Consider the following 26,996-nt stretch of genomic DNA (forward strand, 5'->3'; position numbering starts at 1 on the left):
GGGTTGGCGGGCCGCATTTGGCCCGCGGGCCGCAGGTTGAGCACCCCTACGTTACAGGATATTTACCTAAACTTATTTCTACTTTTAGATATGAAATATTTTACCACATGCAAAACACTTATTTTTTATACCGAAATACTGATCTGTATTTCGGTAATGGCTATTTTGATCTGTACAAGAACACTTATTTTTTATACTGGTCAGTATTTTTGAAGGAAAAACAATTAAAATATTTTTTGTTTTAAATAATTTATTTTTCATATAAATACAAATTATTTATATTATTTTTAAATTGTTATTTCTTCGAAGCTATTAAAGCAATTTTTTAAAGTTCGGATTTTGCAACAAAAAATTTTACAATAAACATATGTTCGGATTTTGCAATAAACAGCATTTTGGTAGCAGTTTTTACTATATAATCTTGAAATTCATTGATTTCTTTACTTTTGGTTTATGTCTTAATGCTTTTTTCTTTTATTACTTACATGTTCATTAAAAAAATACCATTTATATTTTGTCATTTTTCTGCAATTTTGTCTTTATTTCTTCTCTTTTTTATTAATAGTTTTGTTTGTTTTTTTGCAGATGAAATCTAGGAACTATGAAAGAGTTGAAAAGGTAATTTTTGTATTTTTTTTAAAATTTTTTTTATAAAATCTTAAATTTAGTAACTTACATTTTTTATTAAATACATGTTCAGTGTGCAAGAAACAAATGAAACACCTTAAATAACTTTTGATCTAATGATCGGATTCTCACTTATTAAGACTCAATCTTAACGGTTTTAGGGAATGTCCTCAAAAAATTTTGTTTATTTAGTTCGGAAAATATTTTAATCAGACACAAAAATGTACTTTGTCTTGACACACTTTCATTTCAACGAAATATGATTTTTGGTTCTGGAAATATCGGAGCTATATGCTTCATCAAACTTGCTAATTGCAACCCACGATCGCAAGGCCAGAAACTGGATGAATATTAGATATAGTAGGTGAATACTAGATATTCTTTCACATATTTAATTTGTAAAAATGCTAGTGTTATAATTTTTTATTAATTTTTCATAATTTCTCATCCCTTTGATAAAGAACTGTCGATTCTTTACCATTTTACTTTCCTACTAATTAAAAGCTTATTGTTCTAACCGAAATTAAGAAATCATAAGTTTTTGTACTGATTTATTAATCCTTAAAAAATAAAAACTTCCTGTATGAAACTTAGGAAATATTATTTACGAATTGTATTTTTCAATATTTAGTTTCATTGCCAAAAAAATATATTTGCCATAGCAGTTTTATTTGATTTTGATGATTTTTCAAATTCTTTTTTTCAGTTATTTACTCGCTGTCTAGTCAAAGTATTAAATATTGATCTTTGGAGAGTATATTTAAGTTATGTCAAAGAAACTAAAGGTTCTCTGCCATCTTATAGGTAAGTATTTTTATGCATATTCTACCATTGAATTCCATAATCTCATTTCAATACAAATCATTGCAAAAAATATTTTTCTGAATTCGGATGTCATGGTTAAGGAGATTTAAAGTTTATCGACTATGCCAACCGTCATCCATCAAAAGGTACCTCGTAATAGATTCAAGTTAACATGTCTTATATACTAGTGATTTGGTATTTAATATTTGTAGTGGTAGTTACTCCACATTACTCCCCTTCCAGAATTTCATCTGTGATAAAATTCGATGTACAATTACCACTAATTGATTCATGTTGTTAATATATTTAGATCAATTTTGCTCATATATTTTCTTCGTTTTTTTTTCTTTCTTTTTTTAGCATTTTGCTCATTATTTTATTTTTCCTTAATTTTTTTGTTTATAGCATTTCGCTCATTATTATTTTTTTTCTTCAATATTGCTTATTGACCGGGAGACTTTATTTATTTCACCGGATTTTTTTAAATTTTTTTATTTACTTCTTCTTTGAGCAGTATATTTAAAGCAAATCAACTGTTAAATGTGGATTATCCATCAATTTTGGCAAGCTCTTATCACGTCTGGAGGTCACCAATGAGGGGAATTAATTTTAGACTATGTCAACCTTCATCTGTCAAAAGGTACCTCATAATAGATTCAAGTTAACATGTCTTATATACTAGTGATTTGGTATTTAATATTTATAGTGGTAGTTACGCCACATGGTTACCTTTTATTGTTACCTTTATAAGTCATGATATGATATACCTGCCAGTAAATTCAGATCCTTTTATATTTTATTAGCTTTTTTTAATGAATTCTGATCTTTGTTATTGATTATTATTTATTTATCATTTACAATGTTTTTATCTTTGTTTTGAGATGATAAAATATTGTAATCAAAATTTTAATCACTTTCTGACTAACTAGACTACTCAAATCTCTACCAGACCTCCAGACTGGATGACTTTATTAGTTTCAATCATTTGCAGAGAATTATAATCAGAATTTTTTGCAATATTGTCGCCGAGGAAAAGTTTATGGTCTATCAAAATTCCTATCACTTTAAAAATAGCAAAATTTTTAACTAAAGCTTTGTGCTAGATAACATCACAAGCTTCAATCATTTTCTGACTGCTACGAACAGAATTGAACGAAAAATTATCAGTAATAGAAACTGTGACCACTTTTGACCAGCTAAACTGATCAAATTTCAACTGGAGTTTTATGTCTGGTAACATGACAAGTTCAGTAGTTTCGTGTCAGCTTCAAATACAATTTATCGCCATATTATTTCAAAATGTAACTTGAAAACTCACTTTCAGATATCAGTTAGAGGGTTTAAATAATAACTGCACCTTTGTGTGTGATGATAATGCAAGTTTTGATCATTTTCTGATTGCTACAAGTAGAGTTTATCATTATCTCCAAAATAAGTTTTTTCCATTTTTTGACTAGTGCTCTAAGTTTAGCTAAGCTCTGTGATGAAGAACAATGTAAGTTATGATGATTTCCCAACCACTACAGTTAGAATTTATTTTTTCATCATATTATTGCCAAATAAAAACAATCGTCAATCAAAATTTTGATTACTTATTGAGTACATTAAATACTCTAATTTCATTTGAAGCACTATGCCTCTATCATTACAAATTACAATTTTTTGCTGAATAGTTCAAAAAAATTCATTCCCTATCAAATTTTTGCCACTTCTGGAGGTAAACAAGATAATTAAGCTAACTATTAAAAAAAAGAATCAAATAAATACAAATTTTAAGAACTTTGTTTTCTTTCCAGTAGATTATAAAAGAGATAATAATTCAATTTTTGTCAAACATTTAACAAAAAACGTAAGATGATGTAACTTATGTAATTAACTTCTAACTTAACTTCTGCTCAAAATGTTATATAAATGGCATTAGGCAGGACATAAGTTACTCTAGGAGTTAGATACATTAGACAGTTGAAGAAAAAAAATGCATGCATTGAGTTTTCCTTAATTGAATTTACATTTTTATGAAATATTTTTATAAGACTTTTTGTAAGGTTAATAAAATATTCATTTTTAAACAGGGGGACTGTTTATTGGTTTAAACTATTTACAGCTAGAAACTTTCCTTGTCTATAACATATCCTGAAATATTTTTAATTATTTAACTACATTTATTTTAATCGATTTGTCGAATCAGATTTTATTTTACAAGATTTTATTTTTGTAATTTTATGCTTCAACTTATATTAAAAGAATGTAATGTTTTACTAAATTACATTTTTTATTTTCAGGGAAAAAATGGCACAAGCATATGATTTTGCATTGGAGAAAATGGGGATGGATATTAATTCATATCCTATTTGGAATGACTATATTAATTTCTTAAAAAATGTGTAAGTTTTGAATAACTTTTTCCATTTGTATGATGTTTGAATATTGTTAAAAAAAAGTCATACTACTTACAATAGCTTTAATACTAATGCTATTACTTTAGATAATCTTTTTATGAAGAAAATGATTAACACTGTTTTTCAAACCTCTTTCATCAAGGAAAATAAAGCCGCAGTTTAAGTATTTTACTCTAGAAAAGCAAAGCTATAATTTTAAACTATATGCATCATCTTGCAATAAAGAATTAATTGGGCTTTAGAATAGAGCCTAAATGACCATACATTAATTATTGTACCATACATTAATTTCCAGCATCACTTTTTTTAGGCATGTGATGTGCTGAAAATCAAATTATGGATTGTGGGCCATTGAATTGCATTCCATTTAATTAAGATTTGGTTTGATTTGATATATATAATTTCATTTCATTTATTTATTTATTTTTCATTTCATTTATCTATTTAAATAAATATTTAATCATATGATTCATATTATTTAAATAAATATTTAATCATATATTCATCATTAAATAAATATTTAAACATATATTCATTCTCATTTATTCATATAATTTCATTTCATTTTGATAGGTTTAACATATGTTAGAAAATTTTTAATTGACAGCATGGTAGAAAAACCATGAACAACTTCTTTTTTGTCTTAGTGTATTAAAGATTAATTTTTTAACTTAATTAAATTTTTAATTAAGTTAAATTAAAGTTAATTAATGACTTAAAATTTTATTACAGGGAGGCTGTTGGAAGTTATGCAGAGAATCAAAGAATAACTGCTGTTAGAAAAGTTTACCAGCGTGGTATTATCAATCCTATGATGAATATAGAACAGCTGTGGAAAGATTATGTTAATTATGAACAAGTAATGCATATTTTCATTAAAACAAAAATAATAAAAACTTGACAAAACAAATTTAAGTATTTACCATTGGCTGGGTACCAGACTCCTTTAAAATGGTGACAAAACTTTTAAAAGTATTAATTAATGTATTGAATTAAAGTAATTTTTTTTCTCTATATGATTTTTTTTTAATTATGTGAATTAATTAGTATTATTCTTTAATGATATGTTTTTGTATTCTATATACTCCATTTATTTGTTTACCCTAAATATAATAAAAATGTAAGTCCACCATGCTTGAATAAATGATCAGCATATTCTTGAGGCATTGATCAGAAAGTTTAGCAATTTTTGCCTAGTTTCATGTTATACCTAATTAGTGGTTAGTGCAAAAGTGGTTTTGGGTAATAGATTTCCTATCATATGTTACATTTTATATGCTATTATTAGCTGTGTAAGGCTATTTTGTACATGGCAAAGCATGGAAATATTTTTGAAAGTTAAATTTATGTATTTCAACTTTGTTTTTCTGTTATAAATTTTTAACACAAAGCCAATCCACAAATGAAAAAAAAATATTTTTCCCTTCAAAGTTTATCATCATTATAGACAAATATTACATGGTATATATATGTATTTAACTATAAGTATCAGTATTTTCACAAAAACTTCTTTTACAATATGTACTGCTATATTGATAGAAAATACCATTAAAAAATATTTAAAATATGAATAATTATTTTTTTAGATTAAAATAACCATTTTTATTACTTCTTTTTTTCCCCAATTGATTGAGATGAATGAAGTTATCTTAAGTTTAATTTTAAGCGTAAAGGACTAAAATATATATATAAAAAAAAAAACCACTAATAATAATTTCTGAATTATGATAGAATTTTTCTATGTAGTATTTATTATTTTGCTATCTGCATTGTCTGGTAAGTATAAAACTCCATTCATTAGATCGAAAATTTCTCTTTTAATTTTCTTTGCAAAACTAGTAATTAATCTGTTTAATAAAAGTAGATTTATATTTTATTAAGGTGATTTCCAGGTATATATTTTTCATTTCCTGTGAGATTTGAGATGCATTCAGGGACCAATTTACAGATTTTGAAGTCCTGGTCATACTATATTTAAACACAATGATATAAAAGCAATCGTTTTGAGAGAAAAAATTGTAACTGTTGCTTTTATATTTTTTACATGTTTTGCATTTCTAATATTATCTGAATTTTGAAAACAATTTCATCAATAAAAAGAAATTAATCAATAAAAAGAAAAGATTCCATTTTAACACAAGGCATTTAATTTTTAGGGTATTAATTCTATTATTGCTGATAAAATGATACAAGATAGAAGTAGAGACTACATGAATGCTCGAAGAGTTGCCAAGGAATATGAAGCTGTTACCCGTGGTTTGAATCGAAATGCACCCTCTACTCCACCCCAAGGTCTTCCTGAAGAAATCAAACAAGTATGTGCATTTTGATTTAAAGCACTTTTCAGTTCCAAGTCTTTTCTTTTAAGTTCATGTTGATATTTTACTTAAAAGCATCATTAATTATATTCTAATTTTGTGTTTCATGTTTTTCTTTGTTGTTTAGGTTGAACTATGGAAGAAATATATTCTTTGGGAAAAAAGCAATCCTTTACGCACTGAAGATCAATCAGTTCTCACTAAAAGAGGTATAGTTTAAAAGTTATAAAAATTATGATATTGCCTCCTTAAGAGAAACTTGTTTTACTCAAGTTGTTTAAAATGTTAGTTGGTGTTCACATATTTGAAGTAAAAAGATTAGCAGATATTGATTGTATTTAACGGCATAGAGCTAGTGAAGTGTGCTTCAAATTGTTTTTGTGGTTTGGATACTTTAAAAGGGGCAACAACAGCTGGCCCTCTTAAAGTATCTAAAAAGTTTAACTAATTTTTCTATATCTTAAACTAGATATTTTGTTCTTCTTTCTGTTATTAAACAAGCAATTTTTAGATAAACAGAATATTTTTCATAACAAACTTTTTTTTTTATAATGGAAAATATTTTTGGGAGCTTTTCTGACTGTATTTCTTATTCTAACTTTCTTGCTGAAATAAAAATCATGTAAAGTATAGATTGAAAAATCAAGCAAATTATGCAATTGTTTTGTTGTTTCATCCATCTTTTCATTAGTATTAGTGTGATCTAGTTTGATTATTATGGCTTTCACCCAGGGTTCGTTGATTTAAATCAGCTTGATTTAAATCACGATTTAAATCATGATTTAAATCAAATGATTTTTTTAAAAAAATCATTGATTTAAATCAACTAATTTTTTTTATCTATATGTATTGATTTTAAAAGTTTAAAAACAATGTTTTAAATTTTTGATACTTTTATTATTTTCTTTTCTTAGCATTAAAATTTAATTTAAATAAATTGCTGCATTAATTAATTTTAGTTAACGAAATTACTTTCTTGGTGTGTGTTAAATTCCAACACATTTGTAATTACATTTTTAAAAATATTTTGATTCTTGAGATTGAAAGTACAGATTAAAGTAAACATTTAATACTGTCTTAATATAGACTTGCATAGCTGTAGAAAGTAATTAATAAACATGAATTTTTTTCAAAAAAAAAATACAATAATGTTAATTAAAATTCTACCTTTTGAATGAAAAAGCGTGAATTAAAATCTACATCATATTTTATTGGTGGAAAATGTATATTTCTGAAGCTTGAGGTTATATTAAAAAGAAATTACCCTAATACGCCAAAAACAGAAAAAGAAAAAAAAGGGGCTGATGAATTCAGATGTTTTTTTTCCTAATATAGGGTCATTCTTCCCTTTCAAACTCTTTCGAAGTCTATTTGATGCAGTAGGGTTATTAACTGGTATTTTTTTGTCATAATATGTTTACAGTATCTTTGACATTATCTGATTTTCTATAAAGAAATTTTGCGAAAAAAAATTCCAATGAATACATAGAATTTCTAATTTTTTTTTTAGCTTAACTTATCTATTTTGATATAGAATTAAAAATGAATATTTTAATATAAAAATATATAGATTAAATATTTATTTTTTGATGAATGACTACATTTATAAACACAGTCTGCTACATTTATTTTGTCATTTTAAAAATCAAGAGAAAAAAAAAAATCACAATTTTAAATTAAAGTTATGGTTTGCTAACTGAAACTTTGTTTTAATAGTTAAAGCACAGGGGTCTGTCCAAGCCGGTACCTTTACAAATTCAACTTTAGGAAAAATGAAAGAATAATCACACAAAATACTTTTTCTTAAAATTTTATTTTTGTGTCTCGTAAGAAACAATAAATCCATATTTTTACAATATTTGTGTAGACTTTTTAATATAATTTTTAATTTTCACAAAAAAGGTACCTCTCAGAAAAACCCAGACAGACCCCTGAAGCATTCTTTAAATTCTCTATTTCATCTAGTCTTTAAATTTTAATCATGCATTTGTTTCAAAATGGTTGCTATGCATTCAAAGCCTTTATAATGAAGCATTATAATGAAAAATTATTTTAGTTAGAGCTTCTAAAATATTGTTACAATATAGTTTTAATATTAATTTAATTTGATTAAACATTTATAATTTTTTTTAATCATAAATTAAAGTTCTTACAGCGTATTTGAATAAAAATCAAAAAAATCTGATTTAAATCAAAAAAATCCGATTTAAATCAAAAAAATCTGATTCTTTTGATTTTTTTTAAAAAAATCAAAAAAATCACGAACCCTGCTTTCACCCTTGCTGAAAGATGCAAACTATGTTGTCTTTGAAAAAAAATCTTGCGATTTAAATGGAAAGAAAAAGGAATATAGTTCAATGACGTAATTTTTGAGAAGAATGAATACAGCTAATAATTAAGAATTTGATGCTGCCTTATATAGATAGTTTTTTAAGAAAGAGCAAATGATTAATGCCATTAGGGCTACAGTGTAAGTGAATTTTAAAATAATCTCATTTTATACTTATTTGACTGAAAGTCATTTATTAAATGGTTATATTAAAGTTAAATTTAAGTACATTATATTACCAAATTATTAAAGAAGATGCTTGATTTTCAGAATTTTATGATAAAATTGGATTAACAACTCATAACATGAACATTTTGATTACCCACAGTAGATACAGGCTCCAATTACTCTATCTAATTGATCTACTTTTACTGAAAATTACAGCTTTTATGTGAAACCAAACAAAATTTCTGTGCCACACTTATGACTAAAATTTCCATATTTTTAATGCAAGCATATCCTCATTTTCATTATCTTCTACAGTCTATTTTGCTATGAGAATACATGTATTTTTTAACTTTTTTTTTCTTTTCAAAATTGATTTTATTAAAAGCTTTTTTTTCCCTTCCTTTTCTAGTTATGTTTGCTTATGAACAATGCCTGTTATGTCTTGGTCACCACCCAGATATATGGTATGAGGCTGCTTTGTTTCTTGAGTTGTCTAGCAAACTTTTACAAGAGAAAGGGGTAAGCATTTTTATTATATTATTTTTGAGTTATGATAATGCTAAAAAAGTATATAATATTCAAACTGATTATCCATTAATTAATTTTGTTTTGTCTTGATATTTTAACTAATGATTTGATTTTTTAAATCTTTTCATTGTTTTTTTTAAATTTATTTCAAGTTACATTATTTTAAAATTTATTTTTGTAAAATCATTTTTTTAAGTTGAATCATTGCTTCTATAATGAGCAACATTACTTTTAAATTAACTATTGTTTTATAATGTTCATCTAAAACATATATATTTTTATGAAGAATTGTGTTTAAGGAATTTTTAAGTATTGCAAAATATTAGTTTGACTACCATATGAAAAATTAATACTCAAAAGAGATTTTTATTGTTTTTAATTGTGATAAATATAAACCTCAAATATTAATTATGTAGGCATTATATTTTGAGGATAGTATTTTAATTTTTTAGTCTTAAAGCAATTTATACACCGTAAGTAAAATTTAGAAATGTTTGTCACTTATTTCTTGTAAATGGTTTTTTTAAAGGAAATTATTTATGCTTTTTACAAATGCTCTTCAAGTTTTGAATTCTTAAGCTTTTGTGATTGCTCAGATTAAATTAATAAATCCATGAACTAATGACAAATATTGCTTCAGCAACAAGTATTAATTTAAATTTACTGTTTTTTTTTTTTTTTTTTTTTTTTTTTTTTTTTTTTTTTTTTTTTTGTAATATATAAATAAAATATAGCTATTCTTAATCACGAGCTCAGAAGCTTTAAGAAAGTTGGTTTAGAACATACTACTGTTTTTTTTAAAACATAATATGCAATTATATACCAATTATACTAATCAATAAAATAATTTTTTTCTTATTTTAGGACCTTGCTGCTGGCAAAATGTTTAGTGAAGAAGCTGCAGCTGTTTATGATAGGGCGACTGCAACATTTCTGAAGACTAATATGTTGTTACACTTTGCATATGCAGATTTTGAAGAGGTTGATATTATATTATTACGAAATTTAACTATTTCTTCTTCAATACTTTATAATTTTTTTATTTTTAACTTCACATACTATTAACTTCATATAGAAGTATTAGTGTTGACCAGACTAAAATTTTTTCTCTCGTGCTTTGCATTCTGTTCACAGCGTTAACGTATCGAAACACAAAGGAGTCATTCTTAGTATAAATCAAAAACTGGAAATAATTTTAAAAAATTGGAAAATGAAGAAATAGTTAAATCCTTAATGCTTGAGTATGAGATTGGTAATAAAACTGCACGACACATTATAAAACAGAAGAAAACAATTACGTTTTCTCTAATTTTTTCATCAAAATTTGTGTAAAATAGATTAATTGGGATATATGCATATCTGGGATGAAGCATTTCTTGAAAACCGCTGTTAATCGAGAGTCTACTGTGCTCAATTAGAGTTATAAAATTTCTAAAAGTTGAGTTTTTAAAATTTGTTCCTCCATAACCATTTAATTAATTTTGTTTAAGTTTTGTATTTTGTCATTTAAAATGAAATAGTTTGAAAAATATATTTGCATATCTTACAAGATTTTTTTCATTAAACATAAATTATTTTTTAAATGGAAGGATTTTCTTACATATTTAGATAAACCAGTTTTAAATTTTTGTGTAAAGTTTTTTTGATTGAATTAAGAAGTTCCTAACATATAGCTAAAGAAGCAAAAAGCCATTAAAGGCCCTAACTTTTAGTCATAATTATGCCTAAAATATGTTATTTCCCATATTTTGATCCCATATTGGCATTTAATTCATGCAAATCTGATTGTTAAATTATTCGAACAAAAGTTATTCAAGGTGGCATCTTTTCTTTTCCTTTTGGGGGGGGGGGGGGTACTGTACACATGTTTTTGTTTTTCTATAAGAAAGTAAATACAATTTTTGTTCAATTTTCAATAAAAATAAAAGTTTTTGTTATAAAGAAATAAAATTATATTGTGTCTATTATAATTTTATATAATTTCATCCTTTTTTAGGGACGAATGAAATATGATAAAGTTCATGCTATTTATAACAAATTTATTGAAAATCCAGATATTGATCCAACACTTGTAAGTATCTTTTTATATTTTTCTTTCAATTTTATTTTTAGACTTTTCTTCATAATATGCCATATTTCTTTTTCAGGCTTATATACAGTACATGAAATTTGCTCGCAGGGCTGAAGGCATCAAATCTGCGAGAAATATTTTTCGCAAAATGAGAGAAAATGAAAAGACAAGATATCATATATTTGTTGCTGCTGCATGGATGGAGTATTATTGTAATAAGGTAAATATTCATGTCTGAAGCATTTAAATGTTTGCTTTATAAGTCCTTCCTAAATAATTTTCAAAACTTCTATAAATTAGATGTATGTGTAATTTTTGTTGTGTAATAAAGGAAAAAGAGTATTTATAAAGAAAAATATTTATTCTTCAAATTAGTTCTCATTAAATAGTTTTGTTGTAAAATTGTCTGATAACTATTTGTTATTTTGCATTGCTGCTTGTGAAAGTACAGGAAAAACTTAACGTTTATAAAACTTTATCAAATAAATTAAGTAGTTAAAATTAAAATAATTAATAATACTTGGGTAATTAAAATGGCTTAAAATTTAATATTTATTAAATTTATATCTATAAAACTTAAGGTTGAATTTAATCATAAATAAATTTTAAAAGTGACTGAAAACTTTTTCAGTTTAAATTACTGACTGAATGAGAAGTATTGTCACATTACATAAGGAAAAATATCACATGAGGAGCAATTTTCATTAAAAATTTAGTAAATAATGGAATGAATAAGCAATGGAATAAATAAGCGATTTAATAATGGAAGAGAAATAAATAAAAAGTCAGAGTTAAAATCTTTGTGGTACTATTTGCGGTGCTTGGTACTTGATTGGTAGAAGAACATGCTAATTTATAGTTTAAAAACTGAAAATCTTCCCATTTTAAACATAAGTCATTATTTGTAATTTATTTTTAATTTTTGTGTTACTATCTGTGAAGTTTAGTGAATGAACATGTTAAGTAACTTTGTAAAAATGCTTGATTTAGCAATTTAGAAGATCTGTAATGTTTTACTGTATGTATTGAACATCATTTTTTTTGTTGTTTAAGTATAAAAACAACAGCTAACTATTATTTATTAAATAAAGCAGTTTTGAATTGAAAACATGCTTGTAAACAGATTTCTTATTCTATTGTACTTAAAGGTAACTTTATTCAACTGCACTAAAATGTCACTTAACTTTTTCTTCCACTAATTTGTTTTTTGTATTGAGATCGTAACAGATATTATTAGACTATTAATATTGCTTTGAATAATCGACGCAAATCAGCATTTGATTTTTGCTGCAATAAATAGTAAAAATGAAAAATGCATAATAGGATATATTTTTGTTTTTATTTTTTAGGACAAAAATATTGCTTTCAAAATTTTTGAACTAGGCCTTAAAAAGCATGGAGATAATCCTGATTATGTTTTATCTTACATAGACTATCTTTCTCATTTGAATGGTAAGTTATCTTATATGAGCCATAAAATGTTTGAGTATATATTTTATTATACTATTTTTCCTTGTTGAATAGAAAATTATCTTATGTAAGTTGTAGAATATCCAAAAATGAAATTTTATAGAGTACTGTAATTAATTTACGACTCATATTTTACTGGTTTGCATGTTCTGTGATCTGTTCTTTATTTTATAAGTTTTCTTTCATTTGTATTTGTTGCACTTTCTTTAGCTGTGCTGTCAAGCACTTAAGGTATCTTACCTTTTTTTTTCAAATATGCTTTATTTATTTTGTTTAAAATCATTTTACAGATGACAATAATACAAGGGTACTTTTTGAAAGAGTTCTTTCATCTGGAAATTTACCTGCTGAAAGACAAATGTAAGTATCGATTGAAATTTCTTTTATAATGTTAAATCATTTCATTTAATATATCATTGCTATCCAATTTGATCATTATTTAAGTTATTGAATAGAAATCAAATAATTTTGGAAGTATGAAGCATTAGAATTTTGCTATCAGTTACTATATAAATTTTGCTGATCCACATAATGTTTGTGTACAATCAAATAGATTATATTTGTAAAAAAAACCAATTAACCAGTGTCATATAATGTTATTCATATTATTTCATGGATACTAACTTTTTTTATTCCAGTGAAATATGGAATAAATTTCTGGAGTTTGAATCAAATGTGGGAGATCTATCAAGCATACTAAAAGTTGAAAAACGAAGAGCTGCAGTCATTGAACAGGTATGAGAGTTACTTTATATTTGTCCATGATACTTGTAAAATTTGGGATAAGTTGAGATTGAATATTTGTAAGAACTTATTTTTAAATGAATTTTAGAACTTGAAGAAATTCAACAATTAACTTTTTTTCTGCAATATAATTTTAACTGTTATAGAGCTTTTTTTTAAAATTGCCACTATTTATGCAGGTTTTTCAATGCATGCAATTTCTCCAAACCATTTATGCAGTTTTTTATTAATTTTCAAAATCAATCTGTCATTTTCAAGAAGACTGGTATTTACTATTTTGTTAAAAATTTTATCACTAATATAAAAATTCTTTTAAATTAGAGTTTTTATTTATGAATTAATTAATTTTATTTATTTTATTTTTTTAGATAGAAATTGTTTTCCATTTTCAATGATCATTATAAATGTTAAATTAAACTGAAACTTATAATTCATTTACAGAATTCAAGCATTGTAATATGTGAATAATATTAATAAATAATTTTGAAAATTTTACTCTTTCTGCTATTGTATGCTGTGAGTAATAATTTTCAATAAAATTGATTAGATTATATTTTACAGCTCAAAGAATTTGAAGGCAAAGAAACAGCCTTATTGGTTGATCGATATAAATTCATGGATTTATATCCTTGTACTCCATCTGAACTGAAATCTGTTGGTTACAAGGTAATATCTATATTTTATTTTTTTGCAAATTTATCTTGTGTACATTTTTTGAGATAAGAAATTTGAATTGTGTAAACTTTATGAAAAACGTTCTAATTTTCACTATAGTTGTTGAAATATTTTTATGCTTTACATTCATTTGTTAGAAAAAGTTTTATTGCTCAAATCATGATTTTAAGCAACTGACTTTGATTATTTGACATGCAATTGCTCCTTCTAATTTTCTTCTTCCCATCCTACTTTTTTTTCAATCCTGCTATCATAGTGCCTGTGCACCACCAGAATTTTCTAAGAGTGTTTTAATGTTATTTCTTAGTTTTATCAGTTCAATGAAGATATTTTCTACCTCAAATGAAATGAAACACAAACTTTCAACTAAAAGTTCTAATATATATGTTAATACACATCAATGTTTTCTATTATAACTATTTAATATCATTTAATAACTATTTAATATCAAAATAACTGAAATTTCTTTGATTTTGAACATTAAATTGAGTTTTGATCAGATGGCTTTCCTCCAGTATGCCTTTTTTTCTCATTATTTTGCCTGCTGTTCCATCATGGAAGATGCAGTCTAACCAAACATATATTTCTGTCTTATAAAATTTTATTCTTTTTGAATAGCGTTCTAACTTTTCAGGGTTCAATATATATATTTTTTTGTTTACTTATCTCAGATTTGCTTTATTATAATTAAGATATAAAAGTTAATTTTAAGCTTAATGTTGATTAATTTAGAAATTTGCACACTGAGGACTTATTTCCTGATTGCAAGGAATATTAACCGAATTTTAAAGTCTAAAAATATATGTTTTATTCTGATGAACATCTTTTTGATTCTTGCCAGTGTTTCATTTAATTTCAATATAATTAATGCCCTTTTTGAAAGTAGTACATGTATTCAAATGATAAAACTTTATTTTTAGGAAATTGTGAAAAGCCATGTTTCTAGTTTGCCAACTTCAATGATGGTCATGAAGGACTCTCTTTTAGATGATGATAAAGATAGAAAGCCTCCTTTTGCAAAACCTGATGTCTTAAATATGATACCCTATAAACCTCGCCAAATATGCCGTAAGTGGATGCAGTTTCAATCATGCAGTTACTCTAGTGCTATTACTACATACTTCTTTTGGACAAATTTTGTGGGAATGTATATGTGAAGGGCATGAATATGAATCTAATGTATATGTTACCATAATTGTATGCATTCCAACATTCCATAGCATGTCTAGTTCTTACATAGAATACGTAAATTTGAACAAAAAATGTATGAAATGATTAGTATTTTGCACATTGTATAAGTAATATACTTCATTCATATATGCTCATATGTCATACTATTTCTATAAAAGCCAGGTATTCGAGCTAACAATTTATAAAATCCTAACCTTTTTACATTGATGGTAATGTGTTAAGTATCTCTTTGAATTTTTGTTTATGGTTGAAGATCTAGTTTAAATCTACTAAAAAGTGAATTAATGGTTACATAATTTCATTAAAAACTATTTTATTCAATATTGCAGGATTCAAAGTTATATTGTCGTTTTTATATTGTAATGTCTTTAAGATCCTTGTTTATTTTTTGCAGCTACTAAGGCACACCCTGTTCCTGGTGGCGTGTTTCCCCCTCCTCCATCTGCATCATTTTTAATGACTTTATTACCTCCTCCGACATCATTTCAAGTAAGCTTTGCCATTTATATACACTCTATAACAAAAAAATCGACGCACCAAGAAGAAGTTGTCCGATCGAAACGAAAATTTGTGGATAGAAGACACTGTACAGAATAGTAAATGATTAAAATTTCAGAACAATTGAATTATTTATTGCAGAGTTACAGTAACAAGTTCAATAAGGTGCTGACCCGCCTCTTACCTGGATGCAAGCTGCCACACGGCGTGGCATAGGCCGATAAAGCTCCCTGATGGTCTCTTGTGGTATATCCTGCCAAATTCGATCCAATTGTCGAACGAGGTCATCAACATTCCGTGCCAGATGCAATCGCTTTCCCATCATAACCCAGACATGCTCGATGGGAGAGAGATCTGGTGATCTGTCAGGCCAAGGAAGAGTTTGACAAGCTTGCAGACAGTTCATAGCAACACATGCCGTATGTGGTCTGGCATTGTCCTGCTGAAAAACCAGCCCAGGGTGCTGCAAAAGGAACGGTAGCAAAACAGGTCTTAGGATGTCGTTGACGTACCGCTGTGCAGTAAGTGTACCTCTAATGACGACCAAGGGGGTCCGCTGTCAAAGGAAATGTCACCCCAGTCCATAATGCCTTGTTGAGGGCCGGTGTGGCGTGCAATAGTGAAAGCAGGATCCCCCCTCTGTCCTGTGTGTCTCCAAACACGTCTTTGATGATCGTCAGGACACAGTTGGAAGCGGTATTCGTTGCTAAAGACTAGATCCCCAGTCGTCATCATTGCAGCCTGATCGAGCGTCGATTCTGCGCGTCTTAGTGCGTCGATTTTTTTGTTATAGAGTGTATTTGTCATTATGATTTCAACTGCTGTTTAACTCTTATTTACTCTGCTATATGTCCCAATAATAATTTTAATTCTATGATATTGAATATACTCATAAAAAATTATTCTGTCATTTCTAGTTTTGTCATTCTGGAGAAATTAAATTTGAGTAGAGTTCCCATAAATTATCATACGACATAGCTCATGTCATTTTCATCATAAGTCTTACCGGGGGAAAAAGTCCAAATTTATTTTTTTGAGATTATGTTACAAATTTGTAATTGAAAAAAATTTATACATTCGTTAACACTTATTGATAATATTATTATCTTTCATATATAAAATAAGCATTTCTCAACTTTTTTTCCCCATTAGGAATTTTGATGGGGTGATATATAATTTAACTAAAACTTATTAATTTTTTGTAACTTTAATGGGGGCTTTTTTTTATTACCTAAAAGTCTAATTGTGAGATCAGTTTAGTAAATTAAATTGTAAATTGTTTCATTTTTGGAGCAGGCAAAAAGGGAGTTAATCACTTTTTGAACATATTTGAATCCCCACCTTGATATCATTTTCCCTTAGTGCCTGCAGATTGCATTTGAAATTTTGTAAAATTTAGACTTAGTATTATTAAAAATATGATGTTATGGATTTTTGTTTGTTTGATGCACACCGAATTCAATTTTCAATGGAGCTGTTAATATTCTATTTATTTTTAGGGTCCTTTTGCTGGCGTTGATGATGTGATGAAAGTAGTCAAATTGTGGAGACCCCCAGAAAATGGTATGTCTTGTGAACTTGTACTTTTCATTTAAAAGAAACTTCATTAATGACAACAGCAACAAATAATGACTAGAAATATTTTACTTAAAAAAAAAAAATAAATGAATATTTGAAGATCTTATCGAATGAAGATTTTAAATAATATTTTTGGAAGAAGGAAAATTTCTCATGGAGCGACTATTTTATTCTTACAGTATAAATTTATTTTGCCTTAAATTTTGCAAATGCCAGTACTATTCGGGAACTCCTTTAGACTAAAAGTCTGGTACTGTCTGTGAGAACTCCTTTAGACTAAAAGTCTGGTACTGTCTGTTGCTATGGTGACAAGAGAGAGCATATTTCTAATGGGGGTTCATTGGAGTAATGAAGGAGTCGATAGGCCTCAAAACTAAAACTCTCACGAGTACCTGTGCCAATATCAAGGCAAAACTATTCACCCCACACTCCTAGCCAAAGTGACTTACACTCGTAACCTTAGTACCCGTTATCACTCGAGACTGATCTCTGGAGGCGTTCTCCTGATAGCCGCACAATAGATAGTCGGATTTCAAATGTCAGTACTAAAAGACAATCTTTGAGTGTTTTCAAAGTGGAAAGAGATCCAAATGTATTTGGCAATAGCCTCTCTTTTTGACAGCAACTTAAAATAAGAGTGCAAGTGCTTTGAGGTTTGACGTTTTAATAACTATTCGGAGAAATAGATATTGATAGTTGCAAGTAAAAAATAAAAGTGAGAAAAAACCTTTGTATCCTATTGTCAAAGCATAAACTTTAAAGCTGGTTTGCTCCAATCCACTAAAACATTGTTGAAGAGCTTCATCCAAACAGCTCTTCATTTGTTTGTGTGAAAGATAGCATAGATGAAGATAATATAAATGTGTAAATAGTGCTGTTTCTAAAAACTTTATTTTGCAAATTTTTTGATCTTAGTTGCATTGATTTTCATAGTATCACGCTTCATGAAATTAACAAAAAAGTGGAAGATTCATTATTCTTTGACATCCATGTACCATTCTAAATGTCAAAATAAGAATTGACAATTCTGATATTGAATTAAGTTGAATTTCATATTTATATGGAGGATTATTTTCCTGTTACTGTAACGGAAAATTGATAGCTAGTATTTTATTTTAGTATGAAATACATGTATGAGGTCACCCCCTCGAGCCATTAAGAACTTTAACATACATAAACATACCTATTTTTTGATGGATATGCATTTCTGACCCCCTAACTATAGGTTATAGCCACAATCTGGGAAATATGGTCCCCATAGTTTTATCAGGAGAGCGATCCAAAGTTTGGACCCCTATAGCATATTTTGCCAGATCTCGAGAACTTTTTAAGCAAATTGAAAAATTTCTGCTCGCAATTAACAAATTCATTTATCCGAAGATAATTTCTTGAAAAATGTAACAGTTAGTAAATACTTATTATTTTTTATTATTTTATTTAACAATGGTTGAAAAATTTTGAAATTGTTAAGTATACAATTTATACATAATTTTAAAGGATGTAATTTTATATGGAAAAATTCAAAATTGCGAAATTGGTCGAATAGTACCTGAGATCAGATTTTAAAAAAGCCATATATTTAAAATTTGATATATTTAAAAGAACTATTGAACCGATTTCGCTCAAATTTTGCATTTTGCAATGCAAAGTTATGTTCTGTAAAATGATGTAAAAATTTTATACCTTACAATTAAAAATAATTTTCGACTATTATTAAACAAAAAAATAAAAAATTATAGATCTTTACAAAAAGTTATATTTTTCAGGGAATTATCTTTGGATAAACGAATTTTATAATTGTTGGCAATATTTTTTTAATTTGCTTAAAAAATTGTCAAATATGCCAAAAAACGCAAAACATAAAATTTACATTAAGGGGTCCAAACTTTGACCTGACGAAACTATGGGGAATATGTTTCCCAGATTGCGGCTAGCGCTTATACTCGTATTTTGGGGATCCGAAATCCGAATCAGTTGAAAAAAATATGTTGTTCAGAGAAAATATGTTTTTGTGTCTGATTTAGTGACTTTAAAATATCGTCTGCACTAATTAATTAGCACATTTAAGGTCACCCCCTCAAACCATCAAGATTGAGTTCTAGAACGCAAAGATCCGATCATTAGACTTAAATGTTATTCAGGGTGGTTCGTTCTTTTCCTTTTTAGCACTGTATACATATTAATCTGTGCACAAGCTTTTGTAATAATATGGTGTCCTTTTTATTATAGCTCCCCACCCTATGGAAAATGGTGTGTCAAAAGATATGGAAAAATACTTTGAGCATGCCATTAAAGCCATTTCTGGGGAAGGCAAAAAAAGAAAAATTGGTGTTGATGGTGTTCCTGAAGATAGCGATGACGAGGATGGTGGCATGGTCCCACCAGTGAAAGATGTTTATCGTGCTAGGCAACAAAAGAAAGTGAAGTAAATATAAGAATTAAAATCACAATGTGTACATAATTTTTCAACATAGTCATTTTACATATTTGCCTTCATCGCTCAAAATTGTCACACCCGGGCATTCATTCCATGTTCATGTATATTGTATTTGAATTTTATTTTGTTTTTCATGAACCGACATGTAACCCTTCATTAACTCATTTATATTGTTTTGTTATTGTTCTGTAGTTGAATGTATGATACTGAAACATTTTATTCATTTGTAGAAAAGTAGCGGATTAAATTTTGTACGTGTAATAAATTTTTTATTCTGATACTTGGTTGTATATCTTATTGAAATGACTACACCTGTACCTTTGATATCTGTAATTAGGGTAAACTCAAAATTTTGTCACATTTGTAGTACTTGTATCTTTAAATAGTTTCATGCCTAAAACATACAAAATTATAAATGATGTTGGTCAGGATGATGATATCCATGTTCACAAGTAATATCAGAACATTGTGATAATTTTTTTTATTTGGGTGTGTAAATTTTTCTTTTTCTTATGCTGGCGGGATATGACAATGCTGGAAAGTGACGTTGTTTGACACCAATACAATGATGCAAGTACTAAATGATGTTAATTTGCACCATGTGACTCTCAGATATTTTTGTAAATTTAATTAATATCAGTTTGTGAACATGTTTTTTATTATGAACCTTAAGAAATCAAAGTTATAAAATTTACTTTAGTCCTAATTTATTTTACTAGTGTTAATGCAAGTACATTAAGTAATAAACTGAATTGTTTATTTTAACGATTTTATTGAAATATTTGTTATATTTAAGTATGCACAGCTCTTAATATAACAATAAACCTTTATAAGTAATCATTTACTTACAAAACTTCTCATAATTCATTACAGTATGGATGGATGCAAGTTTATGAACAATGTCAATGAGTAAGATAGTTTATCTGCTGCAAGATGAATGCTTTAAGTTACATAAATATTCAGATAAATGCTTATTAGATTTACATTACAATTCTCTTTAGCATGGCACAAATCATTTACAAGGAAAATTAATTTTCTAAAAAATAAATAAAAGAAATTGACTAAAATATTGTTATCTTTCTAATTTAATATTCAGCACATATAGTTACACAAAAAATATCCCTTAATTTTTTTAGTATGAGGTGCGGCTTTAAAACAACCCACAACGATTAAATCACTTATTGATTGTTTTTCATAATTTTAACATAGTCTCTTTTAACCTTCATATTTGAATGCAAATTTTTCATTCTTCAACACAATGTTAAAAATTATTTTTTTGAAAGCATATTTATCCAGATTTTCTTTGCAACTTTGATTATTTCAAATCTGTTCAATGCTTTTATAGAAAAAAAGTGCGCTGGACTCAAGTTAAAAGGGGAAGTGTATCAGCTTTTATGCGATCGTGAGTCTGATTTTTCTCTGTGGCTTTGCCTGCTAGCTTTAGCAGGACGTATGGGAATGGCCTTCATGCCTTAGGTGGCCCTACCAAGGAGCTAATCTCCCAGCATAGTGTGCCCATTCTGCGAGCATTCTAGTTCAAATACTGTATTGATTTTATGTAAAACAAATTTTTTTTACAAAACCTCTTCTATACATTCTGGAAGCTTATGGAACTGGTCTAGTTTGGTTAGACCACTTGGACAAGAAACAACAAAATTGTAATAAAAAAACTTACTACTCTTAGTACATAGGCAAAAAAAGAAAATTTGATTTGTAAAACAAGTCGTAGTTTTCATAACAGGCAATGCTGTGATTTCTATAAATTAAGTTAAGCATAATATCTTTGACAAAGCATCCATCCTGATTAATCGATTTAGCACCATGTAGACTTCTGTTATGGCTAAATTATCATTGATCGCAGATTTGAAACTTGTGAAGTTGTCAAAGAAAATTCAATAAAACCATGAACATGCTTTCAAAAATGCTTTGCAGCATTGCTTCAATTAAGGTAAAGTAATGAAGGAATTGTGGAGGAAAATTATATTAAAGGGCATTATAATGAAAATATAAAATGACAAAATAAAGGAATTTTTGTTACTTATTCGATTTTTCAATGCCCACACCTCATTTTTATTCAAAAATTGAGAATTATATTAAAAATCTTTATATGCACCATATTTTCTGAGAAATTAGGAGTCCTTCCTCAAGATGATGTCGATGATAATTTGCAATGAACAGAAAATTAACAAACATCCTATTTTAGCATAAATTAAAGGCAACATTATTTATATACATCGTACGAAACAATTTGAATTTCGCATTTTTGAAAATTAATATTTTTTTATTTTAATTTTTGACTAGCTTGCCACTCTTTCTTTCAAAGAATGCTTTTAGTTTTCAAAGTGCAAGTCATTTAAAGCTCATCCCATAATTCTAAAAATTCAGAAATGAAATGGAGGTACTTTCAGAAGCTACACATCCCCAAAAAGAATAATTAAAAAAGATTGATCTCACACTGCCTGTACAGGCAGTACCAGTACAGGCAGTGTGAGATCAACTTTTTACTTTGTAATTGGTTACCTTAGCACCAGTTATCTTATTGACCTATACTTCTTTTTTATTTTTAAACTAGGTTAAAATAACTTGCTTCATACTGTTCAGGAAAAGAAAGGCCGTAACAACTTTAGGATTTCCTTTTGGACTATCAATTATGTTATTGTCCCTTTCTTGACGAATTTTGGCATTTGATGGCTAAAATGGGCATTTTGGCCACTATCTCATGTTTCTTTTTTTTTAGAATACTTATACGAGTGTAGCAGTTTCAGTTATTATATTACTGAAATTATTTTTTAAATTTATTTTAGTAAAAATGTAAGCTTGGTAGTATTTAAAAGTTTAGAGGACAATTAGTCCCTGTTACCCTTTAGGTAATCATAATTATTACAAAATCTTTGCTTCACAATCTAGCTCTTGATGGAACTAGTGGGACTTCGAGTGTGACCTCAGTCTGTTTGACATAATCTGAACAACTGAACTAGGGTTAATTTTTTGTTGGTAAATACCTAAAATAGGTTTCTAAGTTAGGATATTTTGAGTTGTGTAGCTTCTGCAGTAGTTAAGATTATTTTTCTTTTGCCAGCAATAAGGTAAGTACTTCGGAGTGAGATTATTGAGTTTTATATCCTAAAAGTGATCAAGATAAAGAGGGCTTAACCTCCTTATCAATCAAAGGCTGATCATCACTTGTTGTGCTGTTTGTGCCACACAGTGGCATTTGTTGTAACACAACTGGGTCCGTGACACTATCTTCATCATCCTGTAGTCTTTGATTTACTTTGCGCCGGACAAGAACCTTTGTCCTTTCGTTGAGGACATCGTCCTCTTCGTCAATATCTGCATCATCTGCTCCAGATGAGGCCTCATCACCACTGAGAGCCAGTTTGCCTAGTGATCCGTGAGGTGACCACATGGGGGTTCTACTGGAGTCAGGGGACCTGTTCATTATGGTGGCCTCACTTCGACAGTAAGGAATGGGCCTTGAGGTGCATGGGTATGGTGTCAACTGACCGCTCTGACTTTTGTAACACAGAACTGTTTTCTGACTTGAATTCTGTGTGCTTTGACTAGACAGGGATCTTAGGAAATTAGGCAAGTTCTTCAGGGAGATTTTCTTGAGGGAATTATCAGAGACCGCTTTCCGCTGCCTCGAGAACAGTTTAAAGTCAATCCCCAGGTTGGACATACTCCGGGATTTATTTTTGGAAATGTCGTCACTGCTGACGTGTACAGATGGAGATACTCTTGGTTTGTGGTGATCTTTGCGACGTGGTGCTGATGCAGTGAACCCTCCGTAACGAGTTGTAGATCCACTTGGTCTGGAAAAAAAATGTTAACAAGGAGAAATTGCATAAAAAGAACTACACAAATTTGAGAACAGTACGGCAGGACGTATTCGTTTTGTTCATAAGCAGTATTGGAAAATCGCACACTAAACTATTGTGTTTGCGATCATCTCTATAATCAACGTGAGAACAGCAAAAATGTTTTTTTTTAATTAACTGTGTTGAAACGAAATGTTAACAAGGAGAAAATGCATAAAAAGAACTACACAAATTTGAGAACAGTACTGCAGGACGTATTCGTTTTGTTCTTAAGCAGTATGGGAAAATCGCACACTAAACTATTGTGTTTGAGATCATCTCTATAATCAACGTGAGAATAGCAAATTTTTTTTTTTTAATTAACTGTGTTGAAACGAAATGTTAACAAGGAGAAAATGCATAAAAAGAACTACACAAATTTGAGAACAGTACGGCAGGACGTATTCGTTTTGTTCATAAGCAGTATTGGAAAATCGCACACTAAACTATTGTGTTTGCGATCATCTCTATAATCAACGTGAGAACAGCAAAAATGTTTTTTTTTAATTAACTGTGTTGAAACGAAATGTTAACAAGGAGAAAATGCATAAAAAGAACTACACAAATTTGAGAACAGTACTGCAGGACGTATTCGTTTTGTTCATAAGCAGTATTGGAAAATCGCACACTAAACTATTGTGTTTGCGATCATCTCTATAATCAACGTGAAAACAGCAAAAATGTTTTTTTTTAATTAACTGTGTTGAAACGAAATGTTAACAAGGAGAAAATGCATAAAAAGAACTACACAAATTTGAGAACAGTACTGCAGGACGTATTCGTTTTGTTCTTAAGCAGTATGGGAAAATCGCACACTAAACTATTGTGTTTGAGATCATCTCTATAATCAACGTGAGAATAGCAAAAATGTTTTTTTTAATTAACTGTGTTGAAACGAAATGTTAACAAGGAGAAAATGCATAAAAAGAACTACACAAATTTGAGAACAGTACGGCAGGACGTATTCGTTTTGTTCATAAGCAGTATTGGAAAATCGCACACTAAACTATTGTGTTTGCGATCATCTCTATAATCAACGTGAGAACAGCAAAAATGTTTTTTTTTTAAATTAATTGTGTTGAAACGAAATGTTAACAAGGAGAAAATGCATAAAAAAGAACTACACAAATTTGAGAACAGTACTGCAGGACGTATTCGTTTTGTTCTTAAGCAGTATTGGAAAATCGCACACTAAACTATTGTGTTTGAGATCATCTCTATAATCAACGTGAGAACAGCAAAAATGTTTTTTTTAATTAACTGTGTTGAAACGAAATGTTAACAAGGAGAAAATGCATAAAAAAAAACTACACAAATTTGAGAACAGTACGGCAGGACGTATTCGTTTTGTTCTTAAGCAGTATGGGAAAATCGTACACTTAACCATTGTGTTTGAGATCATCTCTGTAATCAACGTGAGGACAGTATAACAGAAAAAATGTTTTTAATTTTTTTATTTTATTAACTGACGTTTTTTTAATACTAAATTTGAATAAGTTTTAAGCTCTCACTCTCTTTTTTTAAATGTGTGCAAATGCTTTTCCTTATTATTTTAATTTAGTCTTTACTAGACAAAAAACAATCATTTAACTTTTCCTTATAAGTCGCAAACTGGTTTCTACCTGAACTTATGAAAATAGTTTACTGGAGGGGCCTAAAAGAATATGTATTGGTGTTTTTTTAATGTTTATTTTTTTATTACAGTTTGATCAGGCATTTAATTTTTAAGAAACCTTATTTGTAAGTGTGTCGAATATTTTAAGCAGCAACTGACTCCATTTAAAATAATTGTACTTAATGGGAGTTTTTCTTGAATTCTAGCTATGCTGCGACCAGTAAAGTGCTTATTGCTTTACATTTGAAATATTTACCGTTTTGAGTTTTGCCTTTGACACGAGTTTTATCTTCATTTACATTTTTTATTTACCTTGAGTTACTCGTACATCATAACTATTAATTGTTTTAAAAATTTACTTGAACTATGGCAGTTTTTGATGCTTAACTGTTTCTTTATAACAAAAAACTACTTCCTTATAACATATTACTTTATAACATTTAGAGATTTTTATCTCATTATTTTGCTGTTTCTTTACAAAAAAATTACTAATCAAATATTTTATAAACGCTTGTTTTCTTTTCATAATTTGTTCAATATATTGTTATTAAAAATTTTATATTTTCCTTTTAAACAGCGCCATTTCTACTTTATTGGCATTTTACTTACATAAGTTTCATGAAGGCAACCGTAAAATTAAATAAATGATGAATTATATGTTGGGTTTAAATGTAACCAAAGATTTCAAAACTTATCACTGCTAACAAAAAGTGCTAACTAGCGGAACTCCTTTAATTCTTCTACGGAACCATAGGGTTCCACGAAACACCTTTTGGGAACCACTGAGGTAAAGACTACTATTGTCTTTTTTTTTTTTTAACACTGGATTGCCTAAGGAAGTCATTTTGACTGCTTTTAATTTCAATTAGAAAAACAAGGACGTATATAATGGCACAATTTCTTAGAATTTTGTGACTTTTTGTACAACATATAATTTTTTTATTGCTAATATTTACTAATAACTTGTTATATAACTGTAAATAATATAAAAAATTTTACAAATTAATTTTGAACAAATTTATTTACGCATTCACAATCCAGTCATTTTGACTGCTTTTAGGCTATATAGGTACATACTAATTTTGCGTCTTTCTAGTGTTAATAACGGCAGGCACTGAACTTTCGTTCTTCGCTTAAGAAGATGCCGAAATTTAATTTAAAATATGAATTTATACTTAAAAAGGCAGATGGCGTAAATCTTTATTTAAAAGCATTTAAAAATAAAACCAAAAAAATAATTGACGCAGGTTAAATTTGATTCAAAAGTAATACGATAAATGTTAGCAAAATGTACCACTCCAGATTAATTAGTCAAAACAGAAACTTTCGTAAATTTTTAAGGATTTAAAAAAATAGTATGCATTTATGTAGTAAATATATGCATTTATTTAATAGTATACATTTATTTAATAGTAATATTCATGCAGGAATTTCTGCAGAGTTCCTTTGCAGACAAATTTCGTCCCACCATCTCGCTAGTTTTATTCTTTTTTTGGTACAAAGAGGTTCATAACTAATTAGCTTGGATGGCCATGAATAATAAAAAGTCAAAACTTTCATATAGTATTAGTTTCTACTAGTAAGTATTTATTTTAAGTGTAAAAAGCTTAAAGACTAATTTAAAACAATAGGAAAATGTTTACGCAAGCTCCGAAATTTTGCAACAGTTGTACTTATAAAAGTA

The 26,996-nt window shown here is 28.0% G+C and overlaps 2 protein-coding genes across 2 annotated transcripts in view; one reads left to right on the plus strand and one right to left on the minus strand.

The window, feature by feature from the left end:
- Nucleotides 1-20,117, plus strand: part of su(f) (cleavage stimulation factor subunit su(f)) — a 68,169-nt gene extending 48,052 nt beyond the window's left edge. The window contains exons 4-21 of the mRNA XM_016051394.4: nucleotides 586-618; nucleotides 1,334-1,431; nucleotides 3,714-3,815; nucleotides 4,563-4,689; nucleotides 5,987-6,145; nucleotides 6,276-6,357; nucleotides 9,055-9,164; nucleotides 10,038-10,154; nucleotides 11,170-11,244; nucleotides 11,321-11,464; nucleotides 12,594-12,696; nucleotides 13,005-13,074; nucleotides 13,353-13,449; nucleotides 14,020-14,124; nucleotides 15,054-15,201; nucleotides 15,719-15,813; nucleotides 17,322-17,385; nucleotides 19,630-20,117. Coding sequence (XP_015906880.1) covers nucleotides 586-618; nucleotides 1,334-1,431; nucleotides 3,714-3,815; nucleotides 4,563-4,689; nucleotides 5,987-6,145; nucleotides 6,276-6,357; nucleotides 9,055-9,164; nucleotides 10,038-10,154; nucleotides 11,170-11,244; nucleotides 11,321-11,464; nucleotides 12,594-12,696; nucleotides 13,005-13,074; nucleotides 13,353-13,449; nucleotides 14,020-14,124; nucleotides 15,054-15,201; nucleotides 15,719-15,813; nucleotides 17,322-17,385; nucleotides 19,630-19,829 — 1,929 coding nt within the window. The 3' untranslated portion in view covers nucleotides 19,830-20,117. The remainder of the gene's footprint in view (nucleotides 1-585; nucleotides 619-1,333; nucleotides 1,432-3,713; nucleotides 3,816-4,562; nucleotides 4,690-5,986; nucleotides 6,146-6,275; nucleotides 6,358-9,054; nucleotides 9,165-10,037; nucleotides 10,155-11,169; nucleotides 11,245-11,320; nucleotides 11,465-12,593; nucleotides 12,697-13,004; nucleotides 13,075-13,352; nucleotides 13,450-14,019; nucleotides 14,125-15,053; nucleotides 15,202-15,718; nucleotides 15,814-17,321; nucleotides 17,386-19,629) is intronic.
- A 2,442-nt stretch (nucleotides 20,118-22,559) lies between these two features.
- LOC107438967 (uncharacterized) overlaps nucleotides 22,560-26,996 on the minus strand; it is a 191,531-nt gene continuing 187,094 nt past the window's right edge. The window contains exon 20 of the mRNA XM_016051395.4: nucleotides 22,560-23,652. Coding sequence (XP_015906881.1) covers nucleotides 22,971-23,652 — 682 coding nt within the window. The 3' untranslated portion in view covers nucleotides 22,560-22,970. The remainder of the gene's footprint in view (nucleotides 23,653-26,996) is intronic.

The sequence above is a fragment of the Parasteatoda tepidariorum genome, chromosome 4, assembly GCF_982258835.1.
Source record: "Parasteatoda tepidariorum strain Cologne lab strain chromosome 4, Ptep-v5.0, whole genome shotgun sequence".
NCBI classification, from domain to species: Eukaryota; Metazoa; Arthropoda; class Arachnida; order Araneae; family Theridiidae; genus Parasteatoda; species Parasteatoda tepidariorum.